Source organism: Arvicola amphibius, chromosome 3 (assembly GCF_903992535.2).
Source record: "Arvicola amphibius chromosome 3, mArvAmp1.2, whole genome shotgun sequence".
Lineage (NCBI taxonomy): Eukaryota > Metazoa > Chordata > Mammalia > Rodentia > Cricetidae > Arvicola > Arvicola amphibius.
Genome location: NC_052049.1, coordinates 119,191,683 through 119,218,196, shown reverse-complemented (window position 1 = coordinate 119,218,196; position 26,514 = coordinate 119,191,683). Strand labels below are relative to the sequence as shown.

Genomic DNA, 26,514 nt, shown 5'->3' with positions numbered 1-26,514 from the left:
AGATGGCCTATTACCAAGAAATATAATTACGTCATCTGAAGCAGTATTCATATGCTAGAGCTCTGTGTAAATTTTCCGCATAAAAGGAAAGGCAAGGGGGAGGCAGAATCTAGCTTCCTAACAGAATACTTCATAAACTCTTTGCAGAGCTGGTTTATGAATTACACAGGCTAATTTTGTAAAATTAGCACAATGGGAAAAGAATAACACCATTTAGGCTATTAAACTATTTTGGGTAATAGTGGTTGCTAGTTTTCTGTTCTATGAATGTCCGTGAGTAGTGGTTTATAAATATTTCACTAGGAAGCAACTTTCCCCTTCTTGTTAGCTGCATAGTTAGTTGGGGGGGGGGTGTTTTGTTTTTGGGTTTTTGTTTTGGGGGGATGTCTAAGTAAAATTCTAGGAGAATTACTTGTGCTTGCCCATAAGTGCTCTTTTTTCTATTAAAGAATGTTTAGTACAGCAAATATTAATAAAAGAGAGTATAACACTGAAAGTGTCGTTTCCCCACAACGTGAATACATTGTTCTTAACATGTTAAGTTGCCTTTTGGTATATTTTTAATGCATTGGCTTTTATAGGTGACAGCACACAGTCCTTGTCTGTGCCCACACATTTTGCTTATTGTATAAAACTTTATAACAGCATTTTAGTAGGTTAGTATTCTACCTTGTACATGACCCATTTTACTTATGACTCTTACTGAATATTTTATCATGTCCAGTTTTCAGTAATTGACAGGGAATACAATTGCTTATGTAACTCTGCACTTTAAGTGTTTTTAGGGAGAAAAAATTACTAGTAATTTTCAGAAGAGCAATTACTAAGTGAGAGGGCTAATTTTTACATTTGAGAATTTTTATAACATTCATGTAATAAATTGAATAATAAATTGAAAAATTTAAAAGTACAGAAAAGTGAAAATAATTACCTATACTATCAGTACCCAGAGATTACCATCATTGTTATTTTCAGATCCCTCTCTATGCAGATAACTTGACATTTCCTCAATGCCATACTTTCTGTGTTGCTTACCTTCAGAGTCATATGAAGGGAAGTGTACAGAAACTGTGGAGAAGTTCTGAATGTGACCTTATTCATGGCCTGTAGAGGTTAGGCTGCTTAACCACCGCTGAGAGCACCTGGACTCAGAGGGACTGTCAAAGGTTGTATGAAGCTGCTTTTGTGTGCTGAAAAGTTTCCTGTGTGCATGCTGTGACTGGGATGTTCAGGCTTAATTCTCAGAGCACCACCGTAAAGTGTAGAATTTCAGGTGCATTTTAAATTTTGCTTTGACATTCTACAGCTCTTTTCAGTATTTCTTGTGCTGCAGAAATACCCCAGATTTCAAGAAGTAGCTGTACTATGTGCAATAGGAAGACCTGTGGCCAAATGTCTTACCCACTGATATTTGAATCTATGCTTGTATATGATCTCTTGTATATTCAAATAGGACTCTGATTTGTCATTGTACTATTCTCTAGTTTCTTGGCCCTCAGACAAGTAATATTTGGCAAATTGTTTTGCCAGATATTATTAAAATTATCTCTTTCGGGGAATGGAAAACAAATATACAGCTATGTAAATTTTTAAATTTTAACTTAGTATGTGTGTGTGTGATGTAGAGGGACACGTGCATGCTATGGCACTGTAACACACACGTGGAAACCAAAGAACAAGTTTGTAGTTCAGTTCTCTCCTTCAGCTTTCACGTGGGTCCTTGGACTTGAACTCAGGTCATTGGGCTTATGTAGCAAGCGCCTTTACCCACTGAACTGGCCCTGAGTTGTGTAATTTCTCTGTTCTGTAGAAATATTTAACTTTAACAGAGTTTAGCGTGTTCTGCTTTTAAGTCCTCTAAGGAATTCTATCTTGGCACCAAGGAATTAAGAAAACATTTATTTGGAAATCATGAAACTGGCCTCCTTGAACTCACATGATGACATTTGATTTATGGCCCACTGATTACAGTTTCCGTGGCATCAAATGGATTACAGAATTCCTTATGATACCTCTTTTTCCTTTTAATAGACCTTTTACCTTTCTTTCCTTCTACATTTTTTTAAGTAAGAGATTTCTGTAAACGTTTTTTCATTTAAATATTCATATAAGATATTTTCTATCCTTTATATACAGTTACAATAGTTAAAATATTGGAAGACAAAGTAGAATTTCACCAGAAACTTTTCATTTAAAAAAATTTAAAGTTCTTTAGACAGATTAAGAGATGCATCTTGAGTAACTTAAACTAGGGACAATCCTACTATATTTTAAGTTCATCTTAAAAGTAAACACTATCCAGGCTGGAGAGATGGCTCAGCAGTTAAGAGCACTGACTGCTCTTCCTCTAGTCCAGAGGACCCGGGTTCAGTTCCCAGCACCCACATGGCATCTCATAACTGTCTGTAACTCAAGTTCCAGTGTATCTGACTCCCTCAAACACCAATGCATATTAAAAAATAAAAATAAAAAAGTAAACAGTGTCCACATGGTTCTGCCCAGTTACAGAAGTTAGGCCTGCTTATTATAGTCATTGTGGAAAAGCCTGGAGGAGAAACTAAACCTTCTTAATTCTACTCTCACAACTCAGGAGATGGATCACACCCTCTTAATTCACTTGTATTGTATGTCTGCAATAAAGTAGGGTCCATTGTATGTAAAACCTGAGCTTTTTATTTCACATTTTTAAAAGATTATTTATTATGTATACAACATTCCTTTCATGTATGCTTGCATGCCAGAAGAGGGCGCCAGATCTCATTATAGATGGCTATGAGCCACCATGTGGTTGCTGGGAACTCAGGACCTTTGAAAGAGCAGTTACTGCTCTTAACCTCTGAGCCATCTCTCTAGCCCTTTATTTCACTTTTTATTAACAACTCTTGAAAAAGCACACTGTCTAAGGCAGTGATTCTTAGCCTCCCTAATGCTGTGATCCCTTTACTATAGCTCCTCATGTTGTGGTGACCCAGCCATAAAATTATTTTTATTCCTACTTCATAACTGTAATTTTGCTACTGTTATGAATCGTAATGTAAATATCTAATGTGCAGGATATGTGATATGGAACCCCTGTGAAAGGAGCCCTCAACCCCCAAGGTGTCGTGAGCTACAGGTTGAGAATCTCTGGTCTATAGTAGCATTAGGAGGCATCTTACATGTCACTGACCGTATTTTATTTTATTTTTATTTTTATTTAATTTTTTTTGGTTTTTCGAGACAGGGTTTCCCTGTAGTTTCTAGAGCCTGTCCTGGAACTAGCTCTTGTAGACCAGGCTGGCCTCGAACTCAGAGATCCGCCTGCCTCTGCCTCCTGAGTGCTGGGATTAAAGGCGTGCGCCACCAACGCCCGGCTTGAACGTATTTTATTTAACTGATTCACTATCACTTAAAATAAAGTTCATTTTTCTCCATTGCAGTACTCTGTGTCTTCCAGAGAATATTCTTTTGCATACATTTGCATATCTGATTGTTTCCTCAGAGCAGTTCCATCTCAGTGGCATTCCAGATGGAAGAGTCCATGCAGAGCCTGCAGTAGGGCCTGAGGTGCCACAGTACCAACTACAAAAGCAGTGCCCACTAATTACCATTAGAAAAACACTTTAAGAAAGACCACTCTTTTGGATTCTTTTTTACTTTTATTTTCCAATTGACAAAATTGGTTGCAATTTCTTTCCTTTTTTGATTTGTATTTCTTTGATTACTTTGATTGTAGTGTTATGTGATGGCTATTTGCATTTCTCTTGTAAACTGCTTTTTTTGTCTTTTGGCTCTCTTTTAATTGCCTTGTGTTTTGTTTTAGAGTTGTTGAACTTTTTTAAAGTGGGAAGTTATTTTGAATCACTTCTTTTATAGTCTTAGAAATCCTCAGTTCACATAATTATTTTCAACTGTTTGTATTTTTGTTCTTAAGTGATACATTTAATTTATTTACACAGAAGTCCTTATCATTAATTCAGATTATTCCAATTGAGTTCTTTTTCAGCACCAAAGTCCTCAGGCATAGTGGAATACATAGTTTTTAAAGTCCTTTATAAAGACTGTTTAATTGCTTCCTGAGAAACTTATAATCTATTTATATTCATACCATATTTCTTCAAAAATGGCTATTGCATCAAAACTCAGTTCACGTGGGCATCTGCTTTTCAATTTTTGCTAATATAAAAGGGAAAATGGTAGTTTTTGTTTTAAATTCAGTTTCCTGAGTATTTCTACGGTTGATTAGTCAGCTGCTTTATAGAGGGTTTAGAGTGATAGCAATCTTTCTGATTTCTCATGTGTGTTCTCTTACATTAGAGAGGAAACCTTGCTTTTGCTCCTTAGCAGAAGGAATATTTTATTACCTTAAATCCAGTTTGTTTTTAAAAGACTGTGTGTTTAATAAAGAGTTAACTAATCTTTAGAGTTAAATGATTCAGTTAACAAAAAAAACTAACAGAATCTTTTTGATATTCTTGATTTTTCTCTTGATCATGCAGATTTGTCTTAAGTGTAGAACTATGATGGTACGCAGAGAAGCCAGTACCTTTGAAATAAAGTGTTTTGTAAGTTGGATACTTTCAGTATGCTTTGAGAAATTCCAAAGTTTGGGTTTTTTTTAATCAGTTTTATTCGCCTCAGTCTCACAGACGTGATCATTCCTTGAGCATAGGAATCCCATCTGACTTGTTTCTGTATCCTAGGGAGAGTGTTTGACGTACAATGAATGTGTGAAGAGTGAACTTTTCACATAGAGAGGAGACTGAATTTGGAATGGAAGACCTGATGTTGTTTCTGTCTGTCCCCTCCCCAACCTTAATTTGCTAGAGCTCTACAACATGTGCAGATTGTGTGACTTTTTTCTTTTGAGGGGCAGAGCCAATAAAGGTTTTGGAATTTGGACAGAGGGCCTCATACATGCTAATATGTAATGCCTTTTGAATCTGTTTCATCAGCTCCTATTTGTTCTGCTTCTTTCATTTATTTGACAGAATTGAAAGATAAACGAGATAAAATACATTTAAGTATCTTGTAAAATTAAGAAGTGTTATGCAGTTGGCAAAGCCACTGTCATTATTACTGCATTTCTGAGAAGTTCTTGGCAAAGAGCTCCATCAGGCTCAGCAGAGATCCTTGTGGATCAAAAGCTCCACTCTTATGTCTGGGCATTGACTAAGCTGTTTCTGTACCTCTCATACATTTAGGGCTGGGTATATGAATGAGTGAGGCCTGCTACCAAAGTCTCCCAGGAGGGCCTTTTAGAGCTCTTTTCTCTTTTCTGGCTAGAATGGAGACTACCTGCAGAGCAAACTTGGAAACCATACCTTAACCATGGGGGAGCCTTTTTGAACCATATATTCCTGCTTGTTGGGGGAAGATATTTGTTCATTCCCAGCCACTCCAACCCGAAATAATCATACAGAAACTATATTATTTGTGATACTGCTTGGCCACTAGCTTAAGCATATTTCTAGCTAGCTCTTATATCCTACACTAACCCATCGCCGTTAATCTGTGTATCCACGAGGTTGTGGTCTACTGACAAAGTTTCAAGAAGCTCCAGCGGAGGCATCTACCTCCTTTGGGGGCTACATGGCTTCTCCCTGACTCTGCCTAATCTGTCTATATATCTTTTCCAGCCTGACTATATTCTGTTAAGCCATTGGCTGAAAGCAGCTTCTTTATTCATTAACCAATAAAAGCAACACATATACAGAAGGACTTCCCACACCACCTGCTAATAATTCTGCCCATCTGAGCCTGCTATATGAGCAAGGCATAAACTTCTGTTGTGCTTGAATCATTATAGCTGAGTCTGTTAAAGGGGGTAGGCTGTCCCTGCTACAAGGATCATGGGGACACTTGCCTTTTTTTAAGAGAAGTGTAATCATCCTGCAGGTGTCATACATAAGGAGTAATGGTGTACAACTACACTTCCAGGAGATCCAGTGACTTCTGACCTCTGCAGGCACCTGCATTTACATGGTACACATGTATACATTTTAAAAATTAAAGCTTAAGCAAAAGATATGTACAAAATTTCTTAATAAAAATAATTATGCTATTTTTAATGTGATTCCTTTCTCTTAAATTCTTTTATATGGTTTTGACCCATCTCACAATAGAAGCTTCTTGTTGGTGTGAAAGATTTGGAATCTGTAGTAGAAGACATTTCATTGAAACATGATGTCTGTGAAACTCTGTTACCTTCCTAAAGAAAGTTGAAATTCCAACATGCCCTTGCCTTTTATATGGCAGTTGTTACGAGAGTTACCCGAAATAAGTGATAATACTGGTTCTGTCATGCTTAGTAAGAATGGGCTCTCTTTAAATAATGTGGGTTAGAGGAGGTTCACTTGCTCCTTCTCATAGTGAACACAGACTATCAACCTAGACTACGCAGTGTTTGGAATTCTCTTGGCTAGAATGTGAAGTGCACTTTAGACTTCCTTTAGAACTTTTACTAGAATTAAATATAAAGAATTTCCAATTACCAAATACCTTTTAAAAATTAGATTACCTTATTCCAAATCTATGAATTTCTAAAAGTCCTTTTTAGTTACATGGGGGGGGGGGACCCACAATTGTTGTTTCTGAATACCTACTCATTCACCTTCAAATTCACCTTCTTTGGATTCCTATTTAGTTATGACAGAACCATTTAGTTTGTTAATAAATTTTAATTCAATAGATGTTACCTCACATAGATTAATATTTTACATTTCAGGTTTTTCTTTTTCAAAACTGTACCTCTGTGGGGAGGGTCTGGTAGGAGTTGTAACAGGGTAAAGAATATAATCAAAATATATTGTATGGAAAAAGTTAGTAAAAATTTTAGAAGGCTTTCAGAGAGCGGAAAAAAGTCTACCTGTATATTCCTTGGATCCTGTCACTTTCCTAGAAACTGCCATCTCAGCTGCTTCCCACTTTGCAGATACTTAGTCCACAGGTGATTTATAGTGAGACCGTTGGTGGAAAGTGCTAAGACTCTTTCAGTTTAAAGTAACTTTGAAAAGTTGTTTTCCATAGCACACTAAAGACTCTGCCAGACAAAAATTTATTGTGCATTGTAAATAGTAGAAGCTTAAGAAATGTGTGTTGCATAAACAAATGATCACTGAATTAAGCTAGCTGTCAGTGTCACAGACACCTGCAGGCGACATCTCAGATAGCGTTTACTAAGTCTACTGGAAAATGTTAACAGCTCCACACTAATTGTGTTCATGTATGTTTTGGACTATAGGTGGCTATAAAAATAATAGATAAATCTCAGCTGGACGCAGTAAACCTTGAGAAAATCTACCGAGAAGTACAAATAATGAAAATGCTCGACCATCCTCACATAATCAAACTTTATCAGGTATGACTTAGCCTTATTTCTCTTTGTGATTTTCCACATTCAACCGTTTGTTTTCATTGTGATTTTTGCTTTTATGCTAGCTTTTCTAGTCTGTAAAAGAAATGTTTTCTTAAGCTAAATGTTAACTCTTTCTATATATTTAAATTTGTAAAAAAATGGAACTAGGAAGCTACTTAGTATTTAACCTTAAGTTGTCTTTAGATTACCAGCATTTTAAAAATTGGCAGTTGCACCTGAACTTGCTAGATTTGCAAAGGTGTTGGTACCACAAATAAAAATGTCATACTTTTATTTAGAAAGCTATTGTTTTTATGTTTTATAAAATACAAAGGCTAACATAGTATATATCTTAGAGACAAACTTTGTAATATGTAGATTCATGTCTTGTTCTTTTTATGAGTCATAAAAATAAGCCATTTTTAAAAATCAGTTTTATTAAGAAATTTTTAAAGCAAATTGCATATAAATTTAAGCCATGTGTTTTAAAAAGAATGTTTTCTTAGATTTCCTAAGAGCAGTAATTCGTGTTTAATAATCAATAAAATATTTTTTTAAAGTTTATGTTAATTAATGTACCATACCTTTAAATTGAACATGGCTTTTAAACTGAAAGGTCCCAGTCTACTGACCTGTGACTTTGATGCCCTGTGATAGTTGTACCTATGGTATGCTGGACTTAATCTGCCCAAGTTTTTAAGATCAACTGGTAAGTTTTCAGAAATTTTGTGAGCAGATGAGCGTCACATTAGTAGCTCAGACTCACACATATTTATATCATAGGAACAAAATTAAAACTCAGAGCCCTTTTCTCAGAGGTTCAGTTTGCTTTTACACTACTATACTCAGGTGGGCTACCTAAATATCCTTGGGATTGTAAGACAATATTAAAACTTCTAGTTTTATTTATTATGTCCTTGAGTGCATTTTATTCTGGGGTACACATACATAAATTGTTAGATAGATAGATAGATAGATAGATAGATAGATAGATAGATAGATAGATAGATAGATACATACATACATACATACATACATATATGTACATGTGTACATATATACTTGTGAACAATCTTATTGATTGAAAATTTCAACTTAAAAAGTTGGAAACCATCAGCTTATGATAAGCCTCCCATGCATTCAATAATATGTATATTGTACCACTCAAAATATTTCCTAAAATTCTACAACTATACAGATTTAAGTCAAATTTGCATCAGATTTTCCCTATAAGCATTTGTTTTACATTGATGAAGAAGATGGGTCTATAATCATTTTAGAAGGACTGATGAGCCATGTCCTAAACTGATTCCCATAAGTCACATGGTACAAATACATGCATCATGTATTTGTAAGTCAAGTTACTGCTTAATTTTTTTTAATTCCAAATTGTCAACAGCTCTTATTTCTTTACTACTGTACTTATTTACTTATCTGATGAAGCACAAGTCCTAAGCCTGTATGTTAGTGAAAACTAGTTTGCAGCCTTTCAGTAGACAATTATTAAAAGAGTGTTAAAGGGCTTTGATAAGGTATTTGGCATGCATGCTAGATGACCTCACTTTGGTCCCCAGAACCTACATAAAACTAGGGACTTAATTTGATCTCCAAAACCCATGTAAGAATGACAAGAATAGTGGTCGTACATACTCAAGATCCCAGTGAAGGGAGGTGTAAGCATGGGTCCCTGGGGCTTGCAGGCCGGTCAGCCTAGCTGAGGAAAACCTGAAGCTGACCTCTGCTTTCCACACACTTATACACATGTTCACATAACACACGTAAACATACAATGCACCCACACATACATGCACATAGGTCCTCCCCCTCCCCCCCACACAAAGTATACAGAAAAATAGTTTAAAAATTGCTTATCTTGAGTCTGAGTAGTGTTTGTTCATATAGTAGAAAAATCAAATTGGTAACAATGATACACTCTCTTTCTGAACCTAGAAAAGCTAATTTAAATGACAATATACAGCAGTAGAGCTATGAAGAAGCAGCTTTCAAGCCATACTTTAAAATTACAAGTACCTTGTAACAATATTAACCAAAGCACAGTAGGAAAAATATGGATACCACATTGTGCTAGCTCAGTTAAACAGCCTTGATGACATAGCACTCACAGCCTCAAGTGAAGAGTTGATGGAAAGATCTTCAGAACTTCTTTAGCCTGTGTTCACCTCCTTTAACTTGAATAGGAACGCATAGGAATCACTTTTGTTAAAAATATCAATTCTAATTCTGCAGTACTGGATCAGACTTGAAATTCTGCATTTCTAGCTGGGCCACGGATCCAGATTTAGAACAAGAATTTAATAGTCACAGGAATGATGGGTTGAGTATATGAGGCTTGTAAATGTTTAAATAGTTCATAACTTATTCTTTCACTAAAAATTTTAATTTATGTAACCCTATAGAATGTGGTAAAGTAATCCTTTCTGTCTGACTAATATAGGACCATTTATCAATAGGTAATGGAGACCAAAAGTATGTTGTACCTTGTGACAGAGTATGCCAAAAATGGAGAAATTTTTGGTAAGTTTTTTCTTTTTCTTTTTCTTTTTTTCTTTTTTTTTGTAACTTAAAGAAGTCACTAGCCTGCATGAATGAGCATGTTAATTTTTCTGGTTATTTAAGAATTAATAATATTTTAAGTCTTAAACTATTAAATTCTAGGTAAGTTAAAATATGGAATATAACTTATTTTCTTACATATATGATTTTAAAAGTACTTCTTAATTTTCTTATTAGCATTAGAGAGTAGATAGTAAAAGAAAAGGAGAAACTTGTCATCTGATAAGAGAAATTTTATTTCTTTTTACTTTTTACCATTCTGTTTATTGAGTCGTGCTATGGCTTAGCTTTGAGGGGATTCATTGGTGGCCTGCGTGTGATCTTGTGGCTCTTAAGCTTAAGTCAGGTACTCACTGTAGCTGTAAGACCTCAGCTTCAGTGGGTTTCTTTCAGGCATTTGGCTGCTTTCAGTTTGGGCTATGATACATAGGTTGCTATGGACATTCATGTACAAGTCTACCCTGAAGTAACATTTGCCCCTGAAACCTAGTGTAAGAATTTTAAAATAATAGACTCCTGCTTTGCCCTGCCTGAACATTATGGTTTTGTCATATTGTGCTTGGGTATATTTTATAAAACACAATATGACATTGTTTTTAGTGATATGTTCTTTTTAGCAGATATTTCACTCATTTTAAAACCTTACTTATCAGAAGACACCACTTTTACATTCCTCTGTATACATGAATATTTACACCTTTGTTTCTTTGGGTGGATACTTAGTTTCATGTAGAGTCATTTTTCTTTGGCCTGAAGGATGTTATTAGTATTTTTTTGTAGTGCAGGTGATGAAATCCTTCCATTTTTGTATATCTAAACTAGTCTTTATCCTTTTGTAGTATGGAGGATTGAACTGAAGGCAGTTTTCACCAATTGTAATAATTTGATTATTTTGTGTGGTTTTCTTCAAGATTCTTTGAATTAGCGTTCACAAGTTGTTTGGACTTGTAAATACAGTGTTTTTATTGAATTTAGAAATTCTTCAGCCATTGTTTTCTTAACTTATTTCTGTCCTACCTCTTTCTCCTCAGAGTCTAGTCCAGTCTTATCTAGTCTTTTTAAAGAATTTCCTTTTCCTATGTTTCATTTTAAGTAGTTACTCTTCTGTGTCTTCAAGCTCATGAGTCTTTTATTCTGCAATATCTAATATATTTTTCTTAGTTAAATGTATTTTTCACCTCAGACAATGAATAAATTACAATCTGATTAGAACCCTTTGCATGTGTATCAGGGGGCTCATGTCTTTACTTGGCTTTTGAACATCTGAGATACATTTTCACCTCAAACAATGAATAAATTACAATCTGATTGGAACCCTTTGCATGTGTATCAGGAGGCTCATGTCTTTACTTGGCTTTTGAACATCTGAGATACAATTACAATAATTTTTACTGTCCATGTCTGCTAATATCCAGTATGTGTCTGTTCAGCTTTGGATCAGCTTTGATTGACTACTGTTCTCCTCTGTTTTGCTCATATTTTTCTGCTTCTTTGCATGAAGGTTGGATAGGGTGAAAGACAAATGGTCAAAGAAAACCTCACTGTAGTTTGCCCAAATATTTGAAAGCATGGGTCTATATATATGGAGAAAAGAGGATTATCAGGAGATAGAGAAGAGCAAATGCAGAGTCCCTCAGGCCACAGAGTTCTTGGTATGTCTAAGGATTAGCAAAGAGGCCACCATGATTGGGGAGAAGAAAGCACGAGGGGAACAAGAGGGAGCAAAGAGAAAGACTAGTAAGAGATGCAGTCAGAAAGGTAAATGGGAGGAGGAGTGAGGAGCAGATTTAGGAGCTTTGTATCTATTGTAGATACTTTAGCTGCTACTCAGATTCTCAGTAGTCATTCTCAGTAAGAGTTAAGCATGGGGCTGTTGAGATAGTTCAGTGGGTGAGACCATTGGCTGCTCTCTCAGAGGACCCAAGTTCAATTCCTAGCACCTACATGACAGCTGGACTGTAACTCCAGTTCCAGGGAATCTGACACCCTCTCTGGCTTCTATGGACACCAGGCATAAGATGTAATGTACAGACTTTTATGCAGGCAGAACACCCATACATATGAAATAGACTCAAACAGACGAGTTCCTGGGTCATCATATTCAAATCATCACTGAGACACACTGCTGTTTTCAAAGTAGATTGTAACCAAAGATCTGGTTGGAGGGTATTGAAGTAGTTACTGTCAGCTCTGGTTAGAATGTACAGTAATATAGGGAGTCATCGGTGTGTGTGTCTGTCTGTCTGTCTGACCATCTGTGTTGCACTTGTGTAAATGTGGAGACAGAGATTGACATCAAGTGTCTTCTTTAGTCACTCTACACCTTTTTAAATTTGAAGCATGCATGGTCTTACTGAACCTGGAACTTGCTGTTCAGCTATGCTGGCTGGCCAGCCAGCCCCAGAGATCTGCTACCTGAGCATTGGGTTTACAGGTGCACACCACCATCCTGGAATTTTACATGGGTACTAGGGACTTAAACTCAGATCCTTTACTGAACCCGTTTTTTTTATGTGGGCACAGAGGATCTGAATTCAGATCCTAATGCTTGCACAATAAGGGCTTTACTGGCTGAGTCGTCTTCTCTTTAGCCCTTCAGTACATATTTTTAAAGTAAAATCATTTTGATTTCTTGTCAGGTAGAGACTAAAGTAGTGTGCATAATTATGGGAGTAACTTAGATCTAGTTCCTGAGGCACTTAAATTAAAGAGTTAGGAAAAGAGGAGAAGACAGAAGATGAGACTGGAAAGGAAGAAAACATGGTTTTCTGGAAACCATGTGAGCCAAGTAGTCTCAGGAGGATGAGTGAACATCTCTGTCAAGTGACGCTGGTAGATCAAGAACTGAAGAGTGGGCATTTATATCACCATTTGGAAGTAGCGAGAGCAAATTTGAAGGAGCATCTGGACCAAAACCTTAATTAAAGGTGTTTAAAGAACAAATAGAAGAAAATGGTGAGTGCAAACACCTTTTCAGTGAGAGAAATGGGAAGTAGTTCACAGGATCAGTAAAGTCAAGAGAAGGCTTTATTAGGTCGTTACCCATTTTTAAAGCTTTTTGTTTTGTTTATCAAGACAGTATTTCTTTGTGTAACAGCCCTGGCTGTCCTAGACTCTGTAGACCAGACTGGCCTTGAACTCACCAGAGATTTGCCTCTGCCTTCTGAATGCTGGGATTAAAGGTGTATGCCACGGTAACGAGGCTAGATTTTTTTAAAACTTGAAGCTGTAGTTTAAACTAGAAATGGTTTTACATGTTAGGTGTCATTTTTATGAAAAGGGGATGGTCTCAACTTTTCTTTTTGTTGAGATTTTTTAAATAAGCTTGAATCACAGTCATATATAAATCGAGGCACACTTTGTGGATTTCCGCATAAAAAGTTTATTCTTAATGTAAATTATCTAGGGTAAATGTTCAGTTTAAATTCTGAAAAGGAGACTCTTTTAGATAGAGAAGCTGGACAAAGAGTGTTAGTTAACTTTCCACTGTGGTACAGTTCATTTGAGTACTGAGCCAATGAGCAATATAATTTAATTTTAAAATATGATGAAATCCTTGGATAATATTTACTGTTTAGAATGGAAGACTCTAGAGGAATCAGAGACCATTTAGTATGATTTATTTTTATTTATTTTGGCTTTGTTATTTATGCGGGTTGTAGCCCAACAGAACTCAATGTCTTTTCTCACAAAAACTATTTCTCTCTCTCTCTCTCTCTCTCTCTCTCTCTCTCTCTCTCTCTCTCTCTCTCTCTCTCTCTTTCTCTCTCTCTCTCTCAACTTGGCTTCATCATGTGCCAAATCTTCTAAGCTGGGATCCTTGGTGTCAGTATTGATTTCATCTTCTGCGTCCCTCTTCGGATGATTGAAATTCTGCCGGTGCTTCCTACATGTCTCTCAAAAAATGCATCTCTCTATCCTCCTTTCTCCCCTGTCTATATTATACAGTTGTTAATTGATTTATTCAACAAGGTCTCCAGGATGTTTGTAGAATTATCTGTTTTTTTCCTATTCCCTTTCTTTCTCCCTCTCTTTGTTTAAGGCCTCACTGTATAGCACAGGCCTCAAATTTTCAAATCACCAATTCTCCTGCCTCTGCCTCCTTCATAGAGGTAGGATTCAGAAGTGTACCACTAACCATGATCAGGGTGTCTTTCTAAAACCCAAGCATAGTCATGTTAGTTGTCCTCATTTTCTAAGTTGTTTAATGACCATTAAATAGAGGTGGGTACGGGGGAAGGAGTAGTTTTGAAAGTAAGGTAGGTGGCATAAGAACAGTTGTTAGAAAAAGATTAATTTTTTTTGAAAAAGATTAATTTTCATGCAGCTTCTATATGTGATAATATACAGTTCAAGCAACATCTACCAAATAGTGAAAAATATGTGTAAGATTTCAAATGAATTGAGCCAAAAATGTGTTAAGTCAGCTGGAAATGTAATAAAAAAGAACCACATAAAAACAGTATTGGAGTTTTGTTTTGCTATATTTTAGTGTTTATCTTTTAGACTTAGGACTTCGGAACACCTTTTACTTTTACAATATTCTTTTAGACCTGTGCTGGGAGGGCGTGGTGTTCCTTTCTATTTCATCTTTTTTCACTCTTTTATTTTTGTATTTAGTTGGCCAGCAAACCATACTATGTTCTTGCAAAATGACTTGAAATTGAATCCTTCTGTTTCTGCAGTCATCACCCTAATCCAGACTTTCATCACCTCATGTTTCAATTTGTGAAGATCTCATGTTTTACCATACTCTATTTCTTCCCCAGTTAAGTATATTTCAGTGTACTTGGTTCGATCTTCCTGAAATAGCTTTATTATATTACAACTGTATTAATAGCTTTCGTGTATCTCACTGTTGAAAACTCAAACTCTCCAGTCTATAACTAGGTTAGCTCCATTAACTAAGTGGTTGTGCCCAGCTATTCCTTGCATAATTTATTGGTAACGTTAATCTAGACAATTAAATTGCAGATTATACTATCTGCTTTATTCAATAGGTCAACTTTTTTCTCCTTTCCTCCATCCTTTCTTTTACTCTCCTTTTTCTTCTCCCTTTCTCTCCTCTGTTTCTATATCCAAAATTCTAATTTTTGCAAAAGTATGCTTGTGCTAGTGTAAGTATAAACTAATTTTTTAAAGGTTTGTTCTTTTTACCAGTCGGCCTTCATTTCTACTGACATATTCTTCTCTTCCTCCAAGGCAATGACATTCACTTCTTTAGCTCATTAATTTGGATTTATTTCCATTTCCCTTATGTGCTAGTTCTGTTTCTAATTTTACTTTTAAGAACAATATCTTCAATGCATCATGAATTTTCCCCTATATGTAAAAGAAGTATGCTAAGGAGGTGTGTAAGGACCAGTTGTAGAAGACCTTGTGTGTTAGAATAAAAGGTTAGCATTATTTCTTAGAATGACCATCCTTCAGCCCAAAGGTGATAGTATGTAAATGGATGTTTCAGGAAGATAACCCAGTGGTGGTGTATAGTCTAATGTTGAGGAGAAGAGGGGAGAAGAGGCAATTTAAGAGACTGTTTTGTTTATATGGAAGGAAAAGTCTGAATTAAGATGTTAGATACCAGAATCACACAAAAAGATTTTAAATATGAAATAATTCCAATTCTAAAAATAAGACAGTTGATATTTGTTAAGCATGCCCAAGTTAGGTGCTAAAGTATTTAATTATGATCATGTAAATCTCAAAAAAAATAAATAAAAATAGAAAAACCTTCTAAGGAAGGCTCTGAAAGATTTAGAAATTTGGATTCAGAAATTTGGCTAAAGTCACACAACTGTTAAATGACAGTCTGGCCTTGGATGAGTCAGTGAGGCAATCCCAGAGTCAATACTGCCAGTAATTATACTTTACCTTCTCCACAGGAGGTCTTATTGACTCAGCAGTAGGATTTGGAGCAGGTATAAGTAGAGAATAATGCTTACACTATTGGCAACAATATGTAAGTTTGGCTTCAAAGTGGAAATGATGAATTAGATGTTAATGTATTAGAGGTAATAACCAGGACATTTAGTTTGATGTAGATAGTTGCCATTTGAAGATATGAGAAAAAATTCAAAAGCGAATTTAGCTGCAACAATAAAAATATAACAGGTTAACATTATATAAAAAATTGGAACCAGACCCTTCACTGAAAAAGATATTCAACAATATTAGTTATCAGGGACATACTAATTGAAAATCCCAGTAAAGCAACATTCCACATCAACTAAAATGGTTAAAATTAGAGATAGATAACACTAAATGGAAGAAAGACTGTGAAGCAACTAGAACTCCCATACTATCGGTGGAAGTGTAATTTGTGTAACACTTAGGAAAACAGATAATTTCTTATAATGTTAAACATGCATTTTCCCCGTCACAAAACAAGAAAAGAACAAGTGTTCTTCCAAGTGATTTGCCCAGGAATGTTCATAGCAAGCCTTTCATAATGCCCAAAAGAGGAGCAACAAGAATCTTCATCAGTGGCTAATTTATCCAAAGCAGTCTATAATATGGTAATGCAAACTAAGATGGCTCTGAAGGCAAAAGGATTGCTCTCCATGTGCATACAATAGCACATAAATAAACCTTACAGGAACCACTGAGCAAGAGTGTGAGCACAAGACTATAGTTTATAGCCAGGCATGGTCACACATGCCTTTAGTCCCAGAACTCAGGTCTAGTCTACAGAGTGAGTTTGGACTGCCAGGGGTACACAGAAACCCTGTTTGGAAATATAAAACAAAACAAAAGCATGCATTGTATGGTTCCATCTGCATGAAGTTCTACCACAGGCAACAAGGATGGGTAGTTATAGAGGTTGGAAGTGGTTGTTTTTAGGGACAGGAGACTGTAAGAGCCCTTTTATCACCTCTTGATATACAGTGGAAATCTCATAGCGATATCTGATCATCTGTCACAAGACCCTTCTGATGCTCGTACTGGTTATCAAACTAGAACATACAAATTTCAGATTTGTACTTGTGGTAGGTTGAATGTAATTGGTCCCCATAAGCTCCTAGGGAGTGGCATTATTAGAAGGTGTGACTTTGTTGAGTAGACATGGCCTTATTGGAGGAAGTATGTCACTGTGGGGGTGGGCTTTAAGATTTCCTATGCTCAAGATATCACCCACTTCTATAACAAGAGGGCTTGCTTGTTGGGGTTTCTGTCCTACCCAGTTCCCACAGCCAGCAAGTCCCAAAGAAAATCACACAGGTCTCCATAAGTTATAAACTGATTGGTTCCTTAGCTCAGGCTTCTTCTTAACTCTTATAACTTATATTAACCCATTATTCTAGTATATGTTAGCCACATGGCTCAGTACCTTTTTCAGCAGGGCAGGTCACATCCTGCTTCTTCGGTGTCTGGACAGGACTGCGGAGACAACTTCCTTCTTCTGTTCTCATTGCCCCGCCTCTACTTCCTGTCTGGTTGTCCTGCCTATACTTCCTGCCTGGTTACTGGCCAATCAGCGTTTAAAACATGATTGACAGGATACAGACAATTCTGCACCACACTTCCTGTTGCCTTCTAATCAAGATGTAGCCAGCACTATGTCTGCACACCATAATGCTCACCACCATGATGATAATGGACTGAATCTCTGAATCTGTAATTGTCACCTCAATTATAAGAGCTGCCATGGTCATGGTGTCTCTTCACAGCAATAGAAACCCTAAATAAGACATTACTAATGTTGATCTGGAAATTCTTTGTTCTCTGTGTCTTCTAAGCCTCCTTTTCTTCCTTCTTTCCTCCCTCCCTCCCTTCCTTCCTTTCTTCCAAACTAATTGAAGTTCTCTCTAATCAAAAGATCCTCTCAATTAATTTTATCCTCATTGATTTCCTCTTAGAAGAACATTCTACATTGTTTTGTATAATTCATACTGATAACTTTACTACAAACTGCTTTTCATTATTCTTAAAGTCTTCATGGCTTTTTGTTGCAATTGTGTTTTTATTGTTTTGGTTTGGGTTTCATGTGTATGGTGTATGTATGTATATGTGTATAAAAGTGGAGGCCAGAAGTCAATATTGGGTGTACTCTTGTATTACTCTCCTCCACAGAAAGAGAGAGAGAGAGAGAGAGAGAGAGAGAGAGAGAGAGAGAGAGAGAGAGAGAGAGAGAGAGAGAGAGAGAGAGAGGAGAGAGAGGAGAGAGAGAGAGAGAGAGAGAGAGAGCAGGGTCTAATACTGAACCTAGAGGTCAGGCCACTCTTTGGGCTACAGTGGCTATCCAGTTGAGTATCCAGCATCCTGCCTGTCTCCACCCCACTGCATCAATGGAATTATTATGTGGAAGTTGGGGATCCTTAGGCTTGCACAGGAAGTACTTGACTCACTGAACCATCTCTGCCCTGTTTTGTTTGTTTTGAGACAAGGTCTCACGTAGCCCAGGTTAGCCTAAAGCCTTGAATTTCGTTGTACCTTCACCTCCTGGGTGCTTGGGATCAAACCAGGACTTCTTACATGGCAGGCAAGCATTTTACTAACTGAGCGATCTCTAGCATTTCATGTCTACTTTTTCTCTCTAACAGATTGTGAAGTTCTGATGAGGATTTAGCAAAATATAAATGATTTTATAAACGCCTATTGAATGAACAATGTAATAGTCTACTGTGGCCTTTATAGGACTTATTTATTCAGGGAAGCCAAAGAGCATGCTGCCAGGCTAAGTAGTCTTAGGCACTTCTTTGTTCAGATTTTGAAAGAAGTGTTTACTCTTGGGGAAATAAACATGAATGAGGGAAATACCAACTGCATCAAGGGAGAAATTGGTTTCCTCTAGAATCCTAAGCAGTTTCTGGGTATTTAATGGTAGTTCTACTTTCTACTTAACTTTATTCTGACTTCTGCACCTCCCTTAAAGTATCCTTTTTGGAATGTCATGGTAAATGAGAGCCTGTGAATTAATCATGGTAGCTTTTTATTTTCTGGTTCTTAAAATACCTGATAGATATAATTTTCTGAGTAGCCTGGAATATATAATAGCAAATAAATTGCTTTAAAAAACTGTGGTTTTTTTTTTCATTTGGAGTTATAGGTGTGATTAATGAAAGTTATTCATAGTCCTATATTCTTTAGAACTATTTCTTATTTATCCAGGTGGTCACATGCAATAATAAATGTAATAAATGGTACAAAAATCATAGAGCGGTTGCCTTGGCAGACAATTTGGGTTCTGTTCAAACAATTAAACTGGCAGTCAGCAGATTCCGGCCTGGTAATTAAATTACCCAGAGGCTTTGTTTTCAGATTTTCTGCCTCTTGATATGCTGTGGTCTTTTCAGGCTGAATTTGTGCCTGAGGTTTATTGATTCATTTCCTGTCTTTCCCTTTCAATGGTAACATACTGGGATGCCAGCTGTGATAATTGAAAAGGGCTTTGTCTAAATCAAACATACCTTTAGACACTTAGTTCCCCAGGGAATCAGAGGACAGTTTCTATGGCTATTGCTTACTATCTTAATAGCCTAAAGTAGTGTTAGGAAGGTAATCCCATTTGCTTTCTGACTTTAAGTAAACTCAAAGGTGTACTCACTTTCCATAACCACTTTGACTCTAATTTAGCTTTTAGGTTTTGAAAAACTTCCCAAGGGATGATTACTTAAATTTATCTCCATCTCTCCATTTTCTCCTTCATTGCTTTAGTTTAGACCATCATTTCTCATTTAATTACTTCAGCAGACTAGGGTCTCTTTGCCTTTCAGCCATTCCCTCTTGAGTTACAATGTTACTATCAAAATGATCCTTCAATCATTTTGAAGGAGACTGGTAAGTCTCCTCTTTGTCAGTTTTCTGCTTAGACTATTTCTGTACCTCCCATTGAATTCAGTATCAAATAAAAAATTAATGTGATATAATTGCCTATTCCTGTCTTTCTTTCCAGTCCATCCTGGGCACCATGATCTTTTGAGTTTTATTGACTGGACTAAATCTGCTGTGGCACATAGATCAATGGATAAACGTTGTGTTTGTGCATTTGGTAGATGTCAGTGTGGAAAGACTGAAGGTGTGTGCAAATGTTGAGGTAAAATTAAACTATCCTTAGAAATACTTGGATGGCTCCCTTTGAATATTTATTAGTTACATGAAACACTGTTATCTTTGAAGATGTCAGACCTAGTTGAATTATATGTAAATTTAGTCAGCATTTAGAGAAACTAGGAACTACACAAAGCCCTAGTATGGTTCTTGATGTCAGTTGTCATTGGCCTTCCCTCCTGCTTTTGTTTAAATTGGGTCACAAACTTAAAATGCCCAGTGAAAGGTCTTGGTGTTCTAGCCTGAGTCCCACCTTTAGCTGCTGATGATAACATCCTTGGGCAAGCTGCCTGACATCTGTGAAACCTCTGCCTCCCTTAGCATGTCAACAAGCAAAAATTTGAGCTGTTTGAGCATCCTAAGTGCTCTGTGATTGGCACTGTGCTGGAGATTGTAAAAAACACAAAAGCAGGAGTGGCTTGACCCATCCATCACATTAGAGGAATTTATAGTCGATGGTGTAGGTCTGAAAAAACTGTTGTCTGTAAATCCCAGGAAGTAAAGTTTCTAAAGATACATATGATGAATGGACTAAATTTCACAGTAATGAGATGTTTTGAAACTTCATATGCTTGGAAACATAAGTCTAATAGACCATAATGAATAGATGAGTTCTAAAGAGTAGTCTCCTTGTCCTACTGACTCCTGGTTTTATTTCAACTATCTTTGATTAATTCCTGGCAGCCTGCCTTGAGTTCCGCTAGAGTTGACCTTTGGTGTGTGACAGGTGAGCTGGGCCGTGTCCAGTGTTTCTAGCTCATCCACCGTGAATGGAGAAAAGCATTGGCCCTGCACTTGGCTGCAGCACAGGCCAGCCAGATTCTGGTCATGTGAAGATGACACTTACAGTTTTGTAATTTTTTCTCTGGTTTTTTGGGTGAATTTCTGTTAAGTGAATTATTTTATTAAGGAATTTGAATCAGGTTGTATTAATTCAGGGGAAGGAACTGCTGTAAAAAGGAGAATCCTATTTGCTGAGGATAGATTTTCTACTTAGGGTAAAATGAAAAGCTGTGTCTGCATAGGATGGTGACTTTTTTTTTTTTTTTTTTTTTTTTTTGGTTTTTTTTCGAGACAGGGTTTCTCTGCAGCTTTTTTAGAGCCTGTCCTGGAACTAGCTCTTGTTAGACCAGGCTGGCCTCGAACTCACAGAGATCCGCCTGCCTCTGCCTCCCGAGTGCTGGGATTAAAGGCGTGCGCCACCAAGGAGGTGACCTTTTAATGCCCTTCAGCAAGTATCCTTTCTGCTTCCACAAAGAGATTTCTGAAGATGTTGTATTCCTAAAAATAGGATGCTTTGCTTTATTCTTAATGAATAATCTGATTGTGTGGTTTGCCCATTGCATATGTTTTAAAAATATATATCTTACTAATTCAAGTGATACATTACTTGTTGTGGGAACATTCTAAATTAGGTAGGTTCTAGGTGTTGAGATTGCATTGGTGAACCAGGTCCCTCACTTCATGAAGATTCTTGTGAATTAGTTTGTGTCTATTAAGCTTATAATCCTTTCACCCCAGTGTTCTGAAATGATGGCCTCTGAGGTGAAGTGTTCGGACTCCTGGTGCTGGGCTGGGCTGGCAGTGGATTCTTTCAACCAAGAGCTCGCGGTCTTTGAGTTCTGGTGAATTGCTTTAAATCCATTGATGGTTCCTTTCAGAATACTGGCTTCTGAGACACTGAGCCTTCTTCTGGTTACCCTATAGCTTCTTTATCTTTTTGCTCGGGGCCTTTCCAGGGCCATTTCTTAAACTTTATCCTTTAATCTTAGTTGCTGTTGTATTTTTAACACTGAAGAGCTTAATTTGTTTGCTGGTTATTCCTTTTAAAAATAATTAGCCTAATGGTTTTACATTATCTTCTGTTAATTCTCTGAGAAAAAAATTAAAATTTTTTTCTCATTATATAATCTTCTTTTTGCCTCCAGGTTGAATTTTATTTCTGTTTCAGATCTGTTTTCATCTGTGTATTTTTTTACATTGGAGAGGTTTTTATGTTTATGTACATATTAGTTGTTTTTCTCTACATAAAAGCGAGGAACCATAACAATGATTAGAAAGCAAGTCATTGGGTGGATTTTTTCTACTCTGGGCTTTATTAAGGTGATTGGCTGTATTCTTTTATTTTGGGATTCTCAATATTTTTATCTTTGCATTTGAAATTATAAGATTCTTTCAATCTTTTATCTAGAAGTTAGAGAGGCTTGGTAACCAATGGCTTTCTGAGTGAAGAAGGCTGGGGCATGTCAGGATCCAACATGTCTGTATCTACTGAATCATTTTTAATGTGACAATATTCTTTCTCCCCATTTGTTTCTTGGGGTCTTAGGTCTGGAGGCACTACTTTAGTTTCAAGACTCTAGAATTGTACTGGACTGAAATCAGTGTACTCACCTGTTGCGTAGGATCAGAGAGGAGATCTGATGAAGTTACTTCTAAACTGTCCTGCAACTGATCATCTTTAGTTCACCTTCACCTATCTACAACCTTTGGGAATTTCTTGTGCCAAGCATTCCTGAGTATTTAGGGGACATACAGTGTGAATTATTGATCCCTGATGTTTTTCATTGCTGAGGCTTTGGTTTTCTCAAGTAAAGTTGATATTTTGATGTCTAGAGTCTTTTGTTTCTAGATTCTCTAATTTGACTTATTTTACCGTTTTGCTGTTATGGTATGAGTACAATATAATCTCTCTTCTCTAGGAAGCCTGTCTTAGGTTCCTTTTTCTCAACACAGTGTCTGCTTTAAAACCTTTGAGGGTAGTGTACACCAGCTATTGAAATGTCTTCTGGTTGTTTCAGTCTCTTTCTCCTCCTAGGTCAATTTCTGCTGTCTGTTTTTCTCTTGATTATAGGCAGCAGGTCTTCCATGCTCTGTTGCCTGTGTGACTAATTTAATATTGACCATCCTGACTTCACATTGTCAAATTCTGTATATTTTATTTTATTTTATTTTGTCTACTTTTAAAGAGTGTTCAGATTTGGTAGGGAGTTGTTACTCCTAGCTTAGTTTGATCCTTCTGGCTTTGTTACGATGTGAACAACCTTACTCTTGTTGATTTAGCGTCCCTGCTGAGGCTACCCAACATGCTTTCCAGATCTAGGTCTCTGATGGATGTTTTTGATTGACCATTGAAAGCTCTTACTGTGCCTGTTAGCAGTACATGAGCTCAACCTTGCAGGAGCCCCAAAATGTCTTTCAGCTCACAGACCACAGCCTTTCTTCAACCAATCTTAAAGAATTTCAGCCTATGTCCTGTGTCTTAGTTTTCACAAAGACCTGCTGGTACCTTGGGCAGATTTCTGGCCTTAGTATTTTCCTGCATACCTAGTTCCCTCCAGAACTTTGTCCCACATCTTAGAGAAACCACAGACTTGGATTCTGAGTTCTATGCCTTCTAATAAAGAATAGGAACGTGTTCTGTTTAGCAACTATCAAAATTCACCCTCTGCAGAAAAGCCAGGAGATCATAGGCCTCCCTTAATTTTTTTCTTTCCTTTTAGGAACCAGAGTCCTTTGTTGCCTTTTATCCAGGGTCTAAGAATAGTAGTTTTGTTTTGTTTAATTTTTATTTATTTTTTATATAAGGGTGTTTCGTCTGCATGTATGTCTGTGCACCATGTATGTGCCTGGTGCCAAGGAGGCCAGAAGAAGACATCAGATTTCCTGGGACCAGAGTTATAGATGGAATGAGACACTATGTAGGTGCAGGGAATTGAACCTGGGTCCTCACTGCTGAACTGTCTCATCTCTCTAGCCACTAAGAAGAGTAGTTTTATATATTGATCAATCTTCTAATTGTTCTAAGAAAAATCTAGGTCATGACTACAAATGAAAATCAAGCATTCTTAGTTTAAATCCTATTCCATTTATGTTATAACTTTATTTATGTGGGCATTGTCCTCATTTGTTGAGTTCGTTTTCTATCTAAAGTGGAGTTTAGCATTTCTTAGAAGTGTTTTCATTATTCCTTTGTGTTTGTACCTTGCCACTGAAATTCCTTGTTACGCTCTTTCCTACCTCTGTTAGGCAGCCTCCTTGGGACTAGAGCTTGCTCTAAGATCCACTATGTGTTACTTCCTTCTGTCTGTCCATGGAGTATTATCTAGGGTCTGAACTTAGACTGATTTGGCTTAATTCTACCTTCTGGGCTATTCCAACCAGTAATGCTGTTGTGGTGCCTTGGCCTTTTCTAGTCCAAAACACATTTGGATATTGAACACTGGCAGTGCCATTCCTGATTTTTTTGGTCTGTGATTTAAGTTCCTATTATTTAAGTTCTGTGATTATTTTAAACTATGATTTTCCTCTTCAGTTCAATTGGTCTATTATAGATTATAAAATATTCTATTTCTAGCCCATCAACTTTCTTTCATGTGACTGACTGCAAATTAAGTAATCAATCTTCTCACATTTCTGGGATTTGATATACAAGGAAACTAGCCATTTCTTAGTCTGCCATCTTAAAACAAGGAAAGCAATTTCATTTATCCCCATCTGCATTCAGTTATTTTAAAATAGATTTACTTTTTATTAAATGTCAGGATTTTTGTAAAGATATAAATGCCCAGCTTTATTGTTAATAAACTAAACAGTACACAGTAAAAAATTTTCTCTTTGCATCTTGATCCCATTGTCAGTCATTTATTCGGCTGTTCGTTTTTTAAAAGCTATATTATATAGATATCTTTGCTAAGCATTTGAGGAAGGGCAGGTTATGACCAAAGCCAAAGGAGAATGTAAACATAACTTGAAGAGTACTATTACCTACTAAGAGGTGCTATAAAAAAGTCTGAAGAAAGTTCTTTTAGGAAGTCAGGAGGGGCAATTACTGAAGTACAGAGAATATTTCAGGGTGGATAGTTACAGGACTTAGTAACAGTACTGTGTCTGTTGAAGATGACCAGGGAAGGAGCAAATCTACCTGTTCCTTTAGTCCTCACTCTTGGGTTTACCTTGGCTGCAGCAAACTAAAGCTTAGAAAGCACCACGCACACGCACGCACGCGCATGCATGTGCTTTCTCTGATGGAAAAAACAGTTCTAGGCACTCTCTCCCTGTAAGAACCTTTGTTCCTAAGGCTTTGCTTCCTTTAGGCATTGATTTTCAAGTCTTTAACTGGAACCTTGAAATTTCCCTGAACTTCAAATTCTTTCTTGCTGCCATGGTACTTAAAACAGATTACAAACTCAGCCATTGTCTTCTCTTCCAAATACACTCTTCCTGTGCTCAAAATTTTCTCACCAATTTGACAATTTTTCTTACACAAGGTTATCTTTAACTTATCATTCATTTATTTATTTATTTATTTATGTATTTATTTATATGTATACAATATTCTGTCTGCATGTATGCCTGCAGGCCAGAAGAGGGCACCAGACTTCATTACAGATGGTTGTGAGCCACCATGTGGTTGCTGGGAATTGAACACAGGACCTTTGGAAGAGCAGGCAATGCTCTTAACCGCTGAGCCATCTCTCCAGCCCTAACTCATCTTTCTTTAGTCTATGTCTAGTTAGTTGTCTAGTCTTACAGGTTTTTTTTCTGAGATACTTCTCATTGTCTCTTTGATTTGCCTTATGTTTCCATTGCCATACTCCAATTTAGTCCTTCCTTCATTTACTCCAGTTTATTATTAACATCCAATTAGTCTCTTATCTAATATATTTTCCTCACCAATCTATTTTATGCATGGATGTCCATTTAATATAAAACACCACTTGAATTACTATTTCAAGAACCCACATGGTGGAAGGAAAGAACTGATTTCTGCAAGTTATCCTCTTACCACCTACATAGCATGCCTATGCGTGTACACACATACATACACACATATTCACTAAATAAATATGTGTCTTCTTCCTTGTCATGAATTGGTATAGCAACAGTTAAGATTTCCAGTAGTACAGAGCAAGCCTTTTTGAAGTTTTGGTTCCCATCCTTTCCCTCTGTGTATTATGTGAAAGACTGGGCTTTGGAATCACACATAGCCTTGAACTCTTATCCTAACTCAGCCGCAGACTGAATAATGCTGTTTTATTTAAAGCCACCTGTGTATATAACTTGAGTTTGCCCTAACAGTTTCCCTATTCATAGTGAACTGTAACCTAACTTAGATGTGTAAACAGATTGTAACTTAGTCTTGTAACAAGAAGTTTGAGTCTCAGCCAATCACAAATGGCCAACTGTTGAACCCATTTTTACCAAACCAAGCCTATTTTCTTCCCTGCAATATATGCCAATCATTGAAACCCCTCAAGTTTCACAAAAGAAAGAGTTTATTCACAAGGCAAGCAAATGTGAAAAGACAGAAGACCCAAGCCTCAGATCTGCCTCCTCAGGTAGGATTTAAGAGTGTTTATGGGACAAGGAAGCAAGATGGTCTAGGAGCTGGGGAAATGTGATTGGAGAGAGTGGAGAAGAGTAAAGTAATTGCTGATCTGTACATACATAATCAAACTAAATGGCTCTTCATTAGACACATGTTCAGAAAATGGCATCATTATCCTGATTTCAAGGTAGTGTTTTAGGCCTGTGGCGTCAAAGGTTACTTACAG

General features: G+C 36.8%; 1 protein-coding gene across 3 annotated transcripts in view; it reads left to right on the top strand.

The window, feature by feature from the left end:
* Sik2 (salt inducible kinase 2) overlaps positions 1-26,514 on the top strand; it is a 97,366-nt gene that overhangs the window by 3,163 nt on the left and 67,689 nt on the right. For all 3 annotated transcript variants that reach the window (XM_038323467.1, XM_038323465.1, XM_038323466.2), the window contains exons 2-3: positions 7,223-7,339; positions 9,808-9,871. In XM_038323467.1, the coding sequence (XP_038179395.1) occupies positions 7,223-7,339; positions 9,808-9,871 (181 nt within the window). The remainder of the gene's footprint in view (positions 1-7,222; positions 7,340-9,807; positions 9,872-26,514) is intronic.